This window comes from Microtus ochrogaster (assembly GCF_000317375.1).
Source record: "Microtus ochrogaster isolate Prairie Vole_2 chromosome 14 unlocalized genomic scaffold, MicOch1.0 chr14_random_3, whole genome shotgun sequence".
Lineage (NCBI taxonomy): Eukaryota > Metazoa > Chordata > Mammalia > Rodentia > Cricetidae > Microtus > Microtus ochrogaster.
In genome coordinates, this window is record NW_004949098.1 from 10,835,641 (window position 1) to 10,850,300 (window position 14,660).

Sequence of the window (14,660 nt, forward strand, 5' to 3'; positions counted from 1 at the left end):
TGTATGTGTGTGTGTGTGTATGTGTGTGTATGTGTGTGTATGTGTGTGTATGTGTGTGTATGTGTGTGTATGTGTGTGTATGTGTGTGTATGTGTGTGTGTGTGTATGTGTGTGTATGTGTGTGTATGTGTGTGTATGTGTGTGTATGTGTGTGTATGTGTGTGTATGTGTGTGTGTGTGTGTATGTGTGTGTGTGTATGTGTGTAAACACATGACTGCAGTGCCTGCAGAAGAGGGTCAGATGCCCCAGAGCCAGAGTTGTGAGCCACCTGACAAGGGTTTTGGGACCCACACTCAGGTCCTTTGCAGGAGCAGCAAACACTCCTCCTGGCCGAGCTGTGTCTCAGCTGTAATGGAACAGCAGAAGGTGCTTTTGTGGTCCTCTAATGAGCTCTCTAGTATCCGGTGGGAAGGATGCAGATGCTGTATAAATTCCCCATCTTACATACAAAAGCCTTGGTAGAGCATTTATGTTAAACTCTAAAGAACACGTGACTTTGGTGTAAACAATAAATACCGCAGACCGCAGAGAGCATTGTCTTCAGCCAGAGTAAGGAGCACACAGGAAGTTCCCAGTATGGAAGAGACTAGACTTGGCTCTGAAATGTCCACACGGGAGGAACTGGTGTGAACGTCTCTGGCTATGTAATACCAGCTCCTTTGGAAACCAAAGCAAATCAATCAACTCTTAATAATTTGGAAAATAAGTCGGGCAATGGTGGCGCATGTGTTTAATCCCAAAACTTGGGAGACAGAGACAGTCAGAGCTCTGTGAGTTCGAGGCCAGCCTGGTCTACAGAGCTAGTTTCAGGACAGGCCCCAAAGCGACAGAGAAACCCTGTCTCAAAAAGCAAAGAAATAAAAAATAATTTGGAAAATATTGACTAATATGACCTAATGTTCCCAACACTGTCCAGCAAAGAACATGGCCCTGACCAAAGCACGCCTGGTACGTGCGGGAAAGCTGACGGCTGCCTTAGGAGATGAGCAGGTCCGGTGGGAAGAAAGCATTGAGAAATTCCAGGAGGAGATAGCGAACATCGTTGGCAATGTGTTTATAGCAGCGGCCTGCGTGGCTTATTATGGGGCTTTCACGGCCCAGTACCGGCAGTTGGTGAGTAAGTGAAGAGTGTTAAGAAGCTGGGGGAAGTGGGTGGGGCACGGGGAACCCGGTTTCCTCGGTTTAGATGGCAGCTCTCCCCTATGGCAGTTCATCAGAGCAGAAATGTTTATTACGTTCACACATGCACACACATACACACACATGTATTTACCTCTCCTGTTGTCTGGTGACCGGCCATCTACACCTAGATGTCCAATAACATATTTCTCTCTTTCCTCCTCCTACATTATAAAGCTATCCATCACTCAACACAGTGACCTGGGGGAACAAGAATACCCTGAGGTCCCTGCCTTTATATCACAAGTGGCATCTAAAGTCAGCATAAATGTAGACTCTTGAAGAGGCAGGACAAGCACAAAGAGAAGATGAAAAGGAACAATGCACTGCATTTTCTCGGGGTTTTGTCTTTATATGCATGTACACACACACACACATATATAATTTATCAGAACACAGATATTCTGTCTACATGTCTAATTTTCCAGAGAAAATTCATTTCGGGAAGAATTGCATAGCCATTTTTTATGAAATAACTTTCTTCCTGAGCAGTGGAACCTGGTCTAAGAGCCACCCAGACTCAGAAAGTGCTCAGGGGTCCCCTGGTTCAGTGTGAACAGTCCTTTGCTGGGGAGCAGGGAAAGACAGTTCTGTATGACGCAGCGGTACGCACAGCCATCACGAGAACCACAGTTTCTTCACATGAGAAGACTGGAGTCCACACTGACGCTAGCATGCCTGTGTTATAGCTAATGACACTGTTCTGGTGCCGGATCCCTGGGTTTTAGGCCACTTCTTTGTTCCATGTCCCCTATGGATATCAGTAAGCCATAGCTACCCCAGGCACTGGCTTCTTGCTGCTCTCCACCGTGTGTTGAATGTTCTTCCTTATTTATACAGCTTATAGAGTGCTGGATTGAGTCCTGCCTGGTCCTGGACATCCCGATTGACCCCTCCTTCAGTCTCATTAACATTCTTGGAGATCCCTACGAAATCCGGCAGTGGAACACAGACGGGCTTCCCAGAGACTTGATATCCACGGAAAATGGCATTTTGGTTACTCAGGGGAGAAGGTGGCCTTTGATGATTGATCCCCAAGATCAGGTGTGTAGCAAACGCTTGTGACCGAGGGTCCCTCTGCTGAATATTTATCTACCTGTGCTGACGGGGAAGAGAGAAATTTGACAGAATTGAATGGCCGTGGAGACTTAGACCAGGGGAGCTGAGAAGGCTTCTGCTCAGAGTCCCTGGCCCTCCAGAGTGTTTGGTCTTGTGAAAAGTCAGAAGGGACCTGCCCGAGAGCTCTCTCTTCATTTTCACTAGTTTTATTTAGAAGACTGGCATTAGTTTTCCGTCTTCTATTAGGGAGCATATAAATTGACAGAAATTCGTGATCGTGAATACTTTTATCCTAAAAAGCCTTAGAAATCAGTTTGAAGTCAGAGTAGATGGAATTGGGGCAAGCCTGCCTTCAATTTAAAGAGCCCTGCTGTCTGGTTTCCTAAATACTTAAGCAGGGACCAGCACAGGAAGCGCCAGCGAAAGTCTCAGGACCTGAATGACAGACACCTGGCTTTCCTAGGCTGCTCTTCTCTTCCTTTGTTTTAAACTTGGACAAAAAGAGGAAGCTCAAACATTGGACTTAAGCGGTGTTTTCATGGGAAGAGGAATTTTAGCTTTGTTTGGGGTTTTGTTTTTTATGTCTCCAAGGTAGTCAAACAGTCTCTCTAAACTTTATTCTAGAAACTTCCCCTTCCCTGACTGTGCGTTTTCTCTCACAGGCCAACCGCTGGATAAGAAACAAGGAGAGCAAGAGTGGGCTAAAGGTCATTAAGCTTACAGACAACAATTTCTTACGGATTCTAGAAAATTCTATCCGGCTGGGTTTGCCTGTCTTGCTGGAAGAGGTTTGAGTTTTGCTTTGCCCTCTCATGTTAGTTCCTAACTATCCAATGTCTGGCATGTTGTCTGTTCAGGCCAATGGACCACACCTGCACATGTGAAGGACCCCAGCCAAGTCCATTTTCAAGTTGGTCAAATCAGTTGCTACTCAAACAGTACATTCTCGGATGAGCTGGAATCCGTTAGCTGAAGGAAGTTTCACCACATTATTTTGTAGCTGAGTCTTTAGTTTCCAACACTGCTCATTCCCAGGCCTCACAGTGGGCCTTCAAGGATGGAAAATTCAAAGCAGTAATGACAGTAGGAACCCCTGTCTGCATACATGCCACACACTAATGGTGGGCTATGACCTATTCCAGTAGATGTAATCATTATTTCTGTTTGGGTGCAAGGTCAGATTAAATTGATGACTAGTAAAAATGAACCTTTTTTGAGACAAGTCTCATGTATACAGCCTGGTCTCAAACTTATTATGTAGCCAAAAGTTACCTTGAACTCTTGGTCCACTCTACCTCCCTCTACCTCCTGAATGCTGGAATTACAGACTGTGCCATCAAAACTCATTTCTCCAGTGCTAGAGCTAGAACCTGGGACTTCAGCCATGCTAGGCACACACGCTACCAACTGAGCTACACTCCCAGCCCACAGGAGAGCATGACTCATTGAGGGAAAATGTTCTGCCGTGAGATTTATCACTCCAAGACTAATGTTGCTTGCATTGTTCGCTCATTCCGCAGACATCTGAGAGCGAACTGCAAATAATATCAACAGAGTCCCTGTCTTCAATAGCACATAGACTCATTGAGGACAAACATAGTAAACAAAGAAGAAAAGAAGTGAGGGAAGGGAGGAAGAGATCATTCAAGCAAAAGCTCTGAAAGAACAACCAGGATACAGCGATAGCCAATAAGAGCAGGGATATGATCTGTTCTAGTTTCATCCTCTTGCTGGGAAAAAAACACTCTGACAAAAAGATGTCTGATGTGTTTATCTAATTCAATAAAAACTTGGGAGTTAGATACTGGGATAAGAACCTGAATGATCAGAGACGTGGTGGAGAAGTGACCAGTGACCTCCTATTTCTGTCCTTCCTCCATCCAAAAGGGCTGAGACCCTCTCTAAGCCCCGCCCTACTACTTACTGTCTCTCTATCTTTCCTCAGTTCTCCAAAACCTCTATGGTTAATTTTGGTCAGGTATTAGCTAGATCTACCTTCTGCTTCAAAGCAAATTTTATTGTCAGAATGCAATTGCCTAATGACCACACTTTGCTTTCCTAATTTGCCATTCCATTTTTTAAAGAGAGAAGGAATAAATAAAAGCATGGGCTGTGACCACTTCAATCCCATGTAGAAGTATCTCTGATAGAGCACAAAAGGTGCTCAGAAATGATATTGACTAGGGTAATTTAACTGCAGCCCTTGTAACAAGGACAGATAATAACATGTCATCCCTAACATTTGTGGGAACCCGTCAAAATCTGATTCTCACTATCCTAATTTATTAATTCTTAATTCAGCCTTACCAGATAGATACTATTATTATCCCATTCTTCTAATGGAGAAACTAAGGCAGTAAGAGGTTCAACTATCTGAGCCATCTTTACTACTTAGAAAATCCAAACAGAGTTACAATACTCCCCATTGGAGCCACGTAGAGCAACCTCAATGCATCCAAGCTTTGACCAACACAGAGAAGGTGCTGGAATGAATCGCAGGCCCTGCCTTGAACCCTGAAGTCATGTGACAGAGGGAAGTCTCTGGAAGTCTGTGGCACAGTTATGTTAGCTTCAAGCTATGCTCTCAACCCTGCGCTTAATTTGAGACATGAGAGGTTCCAGGACTTTTCTCCTTCACATCAGAGAACAAAATCCTTCTGTAGTGTTGTCCCCTGTGCAGGAAAGCCCTTTATCTATAGCAGAACACCGTTGGGAGTCAGTCTCTCCACAGGGACGGGATGCGCCAGCCAGGCCTTCCCTGCTCTCCAGAGCTTGGAGTCATCTCCACGATGCTCACTGTTGGATCCTCTCTATTTGCTACAGTGCTCCTTTCAGACTTGGTCCCTGCCTGCTTATCAGCATGAAACCAGTCTTGTCTATCTCAGGGTTCCGTGTGGGTCACATGTGCATGCACGTGGCAGGCAAAGGTTGACCTCAGGTGTCCTTCTCTATCAGTCTACGTCTTGTCTATGAATCAGGGTCTCTCACTACACCACTAGCTCACCAACTAAGTGTACAATCTTAGATGACATCAAGGCAGATTATTTACTTGGATACAAGGTCTAGCAAAAGTTTAGTCTCTTTGAGATCAAAAGGAAGTTGCAGAAAATGGCATCACCACATAGACCTACTTGTGTGTAGACAGCTGAGGTCACCCGGTAGTCATGTGTGCAAGTGATAACTAATCAGAGAGCACGCACTGTTAGAGGTAATGTAAGAGTATTAGGAAATACATGATCACTGGGAAAGTACTTATTCAAAGTCAATCGTGAGACTTAAATGTCAAATTGGTGGCATCCATTTTCCATTTGTTTTTTTGTTTTGTTTTGTTTTTGTTTCTTGTTTTTTGTTTTCTTCATGGTTCGTTTCCATTTTTAAGCTCAGAGAAGTCCTGGATCCAGCCCTGGAACCCATTCTTTTAAAACAAACTTTCATCAGTGGTGGAAGACTACTCATCCGCCTTGGAGATTCAGACATTGATTACGACAAGAGCTTCAGGTTCTATATGACAACGAAAATGCCGAACCCACACTACCTGCCTGAGGTGTGTATGAGCCGCTAGTGTATGAGCTGGAACCTTTCACCCAGATGAGTTATGTGTGATGAGACGCCAAAGCTTGGTGGGGTCCCCCATGCAGGGACCAGCTGACAACCTCTCCTGCTCCCCCTTCTCTCCCTCCGCCACCCTCCTTTCCTTCCATAGGACACAATGCCCCACCCAGTCAGTCCCCAGAACAACAACCTGTCCATGTCCTGTACTCCCAAATACTGTTAGAAAACTCTAGAGAATTTAGAGAATCATTCACTGGCCAGAGTTCCAGTAACTGTTGTTAGAAATGGCAAGAAGTATTACCTTCTGCCTGCCCCATGCCCTTGATTTTTTTCAAGGGAAATCTGAACATTATGAGAGTATACTAATAGTTTCCCCTAAAGATGCTATGATAAGATGGAAGACGTAAAGCAGCTCACTTTATTTCCATAAAGCTTCTTTTTAACAGACATGGGCAAGGCATTATATGTAACTGATTTTATTACTTTGTCCAGTCCCCACATATAACCTGTGAATTCTTTATAACTATCAAAAACAAAAACCTGACAGAGGTGAAAGGTTTGCCTAAAATCATGCAACCACTGCAGGGTGCAGCTGAAATTCAAACCTAATTTGTTAATTCTAAAATGCTGCTGCCATCCCTTTCTGGCTCATTGATCCTTAAGCTATCACATAGGATCCTGAGTGAGGGGAAGAGGGAGAGAAAATCATGAATGGAATTCTGAAGCCATTGACTTTTGAACGCCATGGTCTACTTGGTGCGTGTGGGTAGGCATGTGTGTAATCAGACTAGAGACATCCTTCCGGGAGAGCGGAGATCCTGGTCCCATAAAGGAAGCCCATCACATCATGCCAGCTGCGCTTAGGCATTTGTGTCCTCCCTGCTTTTCTTCCAGGTGTGCATCAAAGTCACCATCATCAATTTCACTGTAACTAAATCGGGCCTGGAGGATCAGTTGCTAAGGTAACCGGGTGAGAGAGTATGTTTGGGAAGCTGGGTAATGTTCATGGGTTTTCTAATGTCTTGTTTAGAAGGATGGTTTGAGATTTATTTATTTATTTTGGTTGACAAATTTCTTTTTTTTTAATTTATTTATTTTTCCATTCAAAAATTTACACTTCCTTCCCTCCTCCCATTCCCCTCCCGCTCCCCCACTCACCTTCCTCCGCCCCGCCTCCTTAAGAAAGGGCAGGAAACCCTGCCCTGTGGGAAGTCCAACACCCCCCATCGAGGCCTAGGAAGCTTTGCATCCAAATAGACTAGGGTCCCAAAAAGCCAGTACATGCAGTAGAAACAAGTCCCAGTGCCTTTATCAATGGCTTCTCAGTCAGCCCTCATTTTCAGCCACATTCAGAGAGTCCAGTTTGATCACATGCTTGTTCAGTCCCAGTCCAGCTGGATTTGGTAAGCTCCCATTAGAACAGGCACACTGTCTCAGTTGGTGGACCAACCCCTCACGGTCCAGACTTCCTTTCTCATCTTCTCCCTCCTTCTGCTCTTCAACTGGACCTTGGGGGCTCAGTCCATTGCTTTGATGAGGGACTTTGTCTCTATCTCCATCTGTCGCCGGACGAAGACTCTATGGTGATATTCGAGATAATCATGAGTATGATAGTGGGGCAAGGCCAGTTCAGGCACCCTGCACTCTGCTGTACAAGGCCCTAGCTGGGGACATCCCCATGGACACCTGGGATCCCCTCTAGAGCCATGTCTCTTGCCAATCCTAAAATGGCTCCCTTAATGTAGATATCTTCTTCCCTGCTCCTATATCCGCCCTTCCTCCATCTCTACCCTCCCACTCCCCCAAGCTCTCTCCAGTCTTTCCCTTTTCCCTTTTCTCTCCCCCTCTCCCCTTCCCCCAACCATACCCCCATCCCCACTCCCATGCTCCCAACTTTTGCCTGGCAATCTTGTTTGCTTGCAATTTCCAAGAGGATCTATATATGTTTTTCTTTGGGGTCACCTTGTTGTTTGGCTTCTCTAGGCTTGTGAACTATTGACTTAATGTCCTTTGTTTATGGCTAGAGTCCACTAATGAGTGAGTACATACCATATTCATCTTTTTGGGTCTGGGTTATCTCACTCAAGATAGTGTTTTCGGGCTCAGCAGCAGGCACCTTTAACTGCTGAGCCATCACAGTGGCCCAGATGTTGTTCTTTTGAAAAACTACAACTCCCAGACTCCTCCTGGACTATGGTTGCCTGTGCGCGCACCTGCGCGCAGGTATGGGATATCCTTCCCAGATTCCCTTGTGCCCCCCGTTAAAAGGCAGGGCCACACGAGGCCCCTTCTTCTCGTCCTGCCTTTTCCTCGTGTGTCCCACATCCTTTGTCCTTTTGTGTTTCCCTCCCCCATTAAAGTGGACCCACGTGGGAGCCGCCGTGTCGTGTCTGTGTTTGTTCCGCAGTGCGTGTCTGTCCTGTGCCCCGTGTTCAAGAAGAACAGGCCCTGCCCCTTTATTATTATTATTTTTTTTTTTTTGGTTTTTCGAGACAGGGTTTCTCTGTGGCTTTGGAGTCTGTCCTGGCACTAGCTCTGTAGACCCTTTATTATTTTTTTTAAGAACACCAGAGGAAGGGCTTCAGAAGGATGCCTTTTAAACCATGGTTACTCCTAAGGGGGGCAACAGATACGGTGATGGAGCTGACAAAATAGAACTTCTATCTTTTCATCTGTTGCTTTATGATAAGAATAAATTCATGAACTATTTATATAAGAGAATTGCTTCTTTGAGATGGTAAGGTTTCATAACCTCCCATGTTCACCTTTTTTGACTCCTGTCTAAAATATTCTGCTTCCTCTTTTTGACTTGGCATAGATGAGCATTAGTGAATGAAGCTGGCTGACTGGAGTGGTAAACTATGAGAAGTTTGCTGTGAGAAGAATGGTAGAGAACGTGTATCTCTGACATTTCAGCCTGGGAGACAACTCAGTCCATAGAGTGCCTGATGGACCAGCTTAGGGACCTGCAATCAGTTTTTATATTTGTTTGTTTGTTTATTATTTAGCAGGAGTAGCATATGCACCAGACCATGGAGCATGTGTAGAAGTCAGAGAATCGCCTGTCAGCTTTAGTAATCTCTTTTCCAAATGTGGGTTCTAGGAACTGAGCTCAAGTCATCAGCCCTGGTACCAAGAGCCTTTACCTGCTAAGCCATCTCTAGGGCCCCTGTGACCTCAGTTAAATTTCCAGAACTCACATGGAAAGCCAGGTGTGGTGGCCCATGGTTTTATCCCGGTACTGGGAAGGTAGAGACAGCCAGATGACTAGAGGCATTCAGTCAGCCAACCTAACCTAATGGGTGAGCTGCAGGCCAATGGGGCACTCTCAAAATAGGTTAGGTAGCATTACTGAGGAACACCACCACAGTTATCATTTGTCCTCCATCTGCGTGCACACGCGCACACACACATACGCACGCAAACACACACACACGCACGCACGCAAACACACACACACACCAAATAAATAGATACATATTAAAATAAATATATGATTGGCATACAGTTCTCTGAAGAGCCGTCATGCCAACCCAGCAACCAGGGACATGTGCTTTCAGACTCAGCTGCGCAGCACTCCCAATGCCTGGCTACAGAATACTCAAACAGAACAGCTACACACGGGGAAGGAACAGAGGTGACTTAGGGAGCTGACCAAGTTCTAATCCAGCTCTTTCAACTTCGGATCTAGTGATGTGGTGCGGCTTGAAAAACCTGAGTTGGAGGAACAGCGAATCAAGCTCATTGTGAGGATCAATACTGACAAAAACCAGCTGAAATCCATTGAAGACAAAATCCTGAAGTTGCTCTTTACGTCCGAAGGGAATATTCTGGATAACGAGGAACTCATCGATACGCTCCAGGACTCAAAGGCAAGTGGCAGTCTTAGTGTTTGCAGAGAACGTGTTCCTCCATCCATGACAGTGCAGACCTGTGCCAGCACTCAAGAGCCTGACACAGGAGCATTAAAAACTGCACGCCTACCTGGACTGTAGTGAATTACAGAGTAGCCTGGGTTATGTAAGGAAACTCTGTCTCAAAGCAAGAACTGTATGGCTTCAAAAGTCATAGTGTAGGGGCCTGGGTGGCTCTCTGGTGGACCTGGCATTCCAAAGGACCCAGGTTGGAACTGCAGCACCCACATTGTGACTAACAGCCATCTCTACCTCCTGTTTCAGGGGATCCAGTGCCCTCTTCTGGCGTCTGCCAGCACTGCGCCCAGGTGGCGCAGATACACACACAGGCAAAACACCCATACACATGAAATAAAATCTGAGTGTCCTACAAGATCTTCAGAACAAGAGTGGGCCTTCTGTAAGTTTCTGGGGACACACACAAAGTATGCCTAGCTCTCAGGCCTCTCCATCAACCAAATAGCATGGAAACTGTAGGCCACCGACCCTCTTGTCTATTCAACATTTTAAAAACAAAGATCGTGAAGAACCAGGACAACATACAAATGGAAAGTCATTGTCACTTCCTCTAGGAAGTCTACCTAGTGGCACCAGCTGGCATCAGTCACCTCCACCCAAGCCTCTATCACAGCCTTGCTACTGCTTATCTAAAGCCATAGTTAGAGGGCCCGTGTCTTACCCCTTCCTTAGGTAGGTGAGTTCTATGCAGTGGGACTCTGTGAGCAGCTCACCCTATTACCTCTTCTCTAAGCATCAGGCAGGGTGCTCACACACGGTGTCAATAGAACCCCGTGGCTACTGCTGAGGTGTACATAAGCTCGTGATCCTGGAGTGCTATTTCACAAACGTAAACAGTGTTTTCAGAAGTGTGTGCAAAGAGCCCAGCCCATACAGTGATTCTCATTGCTTCAGAGAGACAGAGTGGTTTAGTAGGGGAAAACTGAGCCTTGAACACATAGGAGCATGTTTCGTAATCTTTTATTTGGTTGGTGTTAAAAAGTAGCTGCTGGCCTCACTGCTAGTCCAGAGGCAAGCACTTGCCAAGAGCCCTTGCAGAACTGAGTCTCTGCACATCAAGAATTCTAAGCTGGGCCCCACCCCAGGCCCTCCTCATGACTTCTCGGTTTCCTAACTGCAAGGAGCCAGGGTCAGCTCAGTCAGAAGAACGTGCCTGGGTCCAGAGCCTCTTTCACCACACATTTGCTTTAATGTCCCCTTATTATTTCTTTTTGTTTGTTTGTTTGTTTTCCGAGAAAGGGTTTCTTTGTGTAATCCTGGGTCTTGCTCTGTAGACTAGCCTGGCTTCAAACTCAGAGATTCGCCTGCCTCTGCCTCCTGAGTGCTAGAATTAAAGCCGTGCACCACCACAGCCTGGATTTATCCTTTTCTCTTTCTTAGACTGGACTGGATGCATTCCAGAATCCCCACTACTTTTCAGAAGCAGATCTCTAAGAACTTGTTGTGTGTTTATTCAGATCACTTCGGGCGCCATTAAAACCAGGCTGAAGGAGGCAGAGTCCACGGAGCTGATGATCAACATAGCTCGAGAGAAGTACCGCCCAGTGGCCACGCGGGGCTCCGTGATGTACTTTGTCATCGCTAGCCTCTCAGAAATCGATCCCATGTATCAGTATTCGCTCAAGTATTTTAAACAGGTGACTGCCTTGTTGTCTTGAGTCCCCTTTGAAAGTGGGTCATTTGTTGCCTTTTAACAAGCCATGAATCAAGTTTAGGGGTAAAATCCTCCAGGATTGGGGCGCAGGCACAGAGTTCTAGAATAGTCCCATCTACCAGGTCACCTAAGGAGTCCAGTGCCCAGTGAGTGCAGAGTGCTGTAGTGGAAGAGGAGGGCGGAGCTTGGCAAGGCTCATTTCCTTTCTGCTTCCTCAGCTTGCTTGCTTTCCCTCTGGCCTGCCCACCTTTGTTGTAAGAATCTCTTTCTTTAAGGCATTGGTTTTCAACCTGTGGGTCACGACCACTCTAGAGGACCAAACAACCCTTTCACAGGGGTAGCCTAAGACCATCAGCAAACACAGATACTTACATTATGTTTCATAGCAGTAGCAAAATTACAGTTATGAAGTAGCAACGAAAAATTTATGATTGGGTTCACCACAACTTGGGGAATCGTATTAAAGGGTCTCAGCATTAGGAAGGTAGCAATAGTTAAAGCGCATTCTGCTCAATAATGAAGAATAGAGGAAATGCTAGGTGCACCTGACTATCATTCCAGCCTCAGAAGGCAGAGACAGGGGATCCCCAGAGCAAGCTGGCTAGCAACACTAGCCCTATTGGTGACTGCTGGGTTTGATTGAGAGACCCTATCTTAATTAGTAAGTGAATGAGTGACTGGGGATGGTGATCCCAGCATCAACCCCGGTCTCCACATGCATGTTCACATATGTGCACATGTTCACACACACAAAGTGTTCATAAACATCACACACACACAAATGCACAAACACACCACACAGGTGAAAATGAAAAATAATCTCTTTCTACTTCATTCATATTCACCCCCATACTTTGTTCTCGCTACGCTGCAGCGGGCTTGGCACCGACCTTAGCAAAGCTGGCTCCGGTGTCTCCCCCACCCCTCCCCAGGATGTTTCCTGCACCATCTTCCTGGTGCCTTTGATTCAGAGGACTCACTTCCCTTTGCTCTGTTTCTGTCTCACCACCCGACAGTGAGACACTCCTGTTTTACTTCAGTCTCTCCTGCCTCGCGTTCACCCCTGACTCTCACCTGATCTCTCCTGAGGATGGCTGATCGGATGCCTCACCGTCTCTATAGCCACGCTCAGTATCTATAGTCACAGAGCTTCAGCCAGCTCTGTTGTGTTCACTGAAGACTTCAGGGGAACAGAAAGCTCACTCCATGAGTACCTCACTAGCCCAGTCTTCCACCTCCCTGTTCCTCCTGTCAGGTCTATCTCTTTTATCTAAAAACTAAATAGTTAGAGGGTGGGGAAAAGTTAAGAATTTTAGCTAAAAAGATTATAAAAATAGTGTGGATGTGAGTATGCTCAATATGCACTTCTTATACATACAAAAGCTTCAGTGGAAAAAGGCAAAAAAAGTCAGCAAATATTCTTATGCATACTTACGATATATAGCATATCATGGGGTTCATAAAGCCAGTATAAAGTGACTAGAGAGGGACGACTTAGCATATCCATATCCTCACAGCTGCCCCCAGCTTTTGCTTCTATAGCTACAGCAATTAACAACTACTCATTTAAGTGGGAACTCAATGGAAGAGTGCAGTGTTGACATTTATGGGCTAAGTTAAACCTTAGCTAGACTTGATCATCCCTCCATCTTCTGCTGTGTGTTCTCCAATCTTCCTCTATCTTCTCCCCATCCCCTACCAGTTCACAGCGTATATCGTCCCCTTTTCTCTGTGGAGCAGTTAGCGTACCCCACTTTTCCAACCCTCCACATTCACCCTCATGACAGTACAAGAAAGGCCTCCGCCGGCTCCTGCGTGGCTCACAGTGAGAAGGACAGAAGTACCTGATTCCTTGGGTCCCGGCAGCCAAACTGACCCAGTCTGTTAGACTCACTGGTTCATGTGCCAACTGCACTCTCTCTACTATCTAGAGCACCCTGCCTTCCAGGCAAAATGCCACCTTCCCTGGAAAGGCCTGCCGCACCCCTCTGCGAGCTGGCCGGGCTGTGCACCTATAATGACTTCCTCTAAGAAGCGGGTCTACTATCTCAAGAAAATAACCACACTGTCCAAAGTGGCTTAGCAAAGCAAAAGGTTTGCTTCTTCAGAACAGTGCGTAGCTGTGCCCACTCACCTGGCTAGCCCACCTGGCAGGAGTCCCTCTGGGTACTAACTCCTAACGCAGAGGGGTTCCTGCCTCACTTCCAATTGCCACATTCTTCCTTGCTTGGATAATTTAAAGAGGCACAGCTGAGAAGCAGAAGTGATTTGGAGCAGAAAGTGTAACCTTGTGCACATATTTGATTTCAAGAAGTGCTGGCCCTGGAGGAATTGAAACTTCTTCCAAAGAGCCTCTTTACAGTGTTGTTGTTTTTTTAATGGCATTTTGTTTTATTTAACTCTTTAGGGGAAAATGGTACATTTTGTTTACAATTCCCCCTCTTTTGATTTTCTTCGAATTTAATTAACACTGGCTAGCTTTCCTGGTTTATGGTTTCCATCAGGAACATATGGCAAGCTGTGGGGAGTCTCTTCCTGTGGTTTCTATTAGTAGTTAGACTAGCCCTCATGTGAATGTGATCCTCCAGCTACACAGCTTCGTGGTCCAAGACATTGGCCATCTTACTATAAGAAAATGGGGTGGGTGCCAAGAGAGCATCTCCCTGAAGCAAAGGCACAAAGATCACAGGCCCGGTTTCTGGTCCAGCCCTGAGTGACGCGCACTGCACTCAGGCTGAGGTCTAGTGAGTTGCTCAGGATAGTTCCGACTCCAGACGGGAGGGGCGGTCAGCTACTCCACAGTTGTTTCTTCCACCTGGTAAGCTTGTAGGCCACTTACCCCACCTTGCCTCGGGTGGAGGGTGTCTCTCCCACAGAGGATTGGTCAAAGCCTTCTTTCTTCCTCAGCTGTTCAACACAACGATCGAAACTTCCGAGAAGGCTGACGATCTGCAGTACCGCCTGACCATCCTCCTGCAGCAGACCCTGCTCACTGCATACACCAATGTTTCCCGGGGGCTCTTCGAGCAGCACAAGCTCATCTACAGCTTCATGCTCTGCGTTGAGATCATGCGCCAGCAAGGGCAGCTGACTGAGCCTGAGTGGAATTTCTTCCTCCGCGGAGCTGCAGGAATGGAGAAGGTAGCCGAGAGGGTGAAGTCCTCCCACCTGTTAGCGCGCACTCCCTTTCTCACTGTTGTAACCAGATAGCTGACCGGAAGCAACCTGAGGAAGGAAGTGTCCGCTGGAGCTCGGCAGAGGGCGGGGCTATGGGGAGCGGGGG

At 46.4% G+C, this 14,660-nt stretch overlaps 1 protein-coding gene across 1 annotated transcript in view; it reads left to right on the top strand.

Annotated features, from left to right (window-relative positions):
• Dnah6 (dynein axonemal heavy chain 6) overlaps positions 1-14,660 on the top strand; it is a 189,290-nt gene that overhangs the window by 122,624 nt on the left and 52,006 nt on the right. The window contains exons 54-61 of the mRNA XM_005364722.3: positions 918-1,114; positions 2,021-2,224; positions 2,902-3,027; positions 5,619-5,783; positions 6,686-6,753; positions 9,483-9,663; positions 11,181-11,360; positions 14,285-14,518. Of these exons, the coding sequence (XP_005364779.1) occupies positions 918-1,114; positions 2,021-2,224; positions 2,902-3,027; positions 5,619-5,783; positions 6,686-6,753; positions 9,483-9,663; positions 11,181-11,360; positions 14,285-14,518 (1,355 nt within the window). The remainder of the gene's footprint in view (positions 1-917; positions 1,115-2,020; positions 2,225-2,901; positions 3,028-5,618; positions 5,784-6,685; positions 6,754-9,482; positions 9,664-11,180; positions 11,361-14,284; positions 14,519-14,660) is intronic.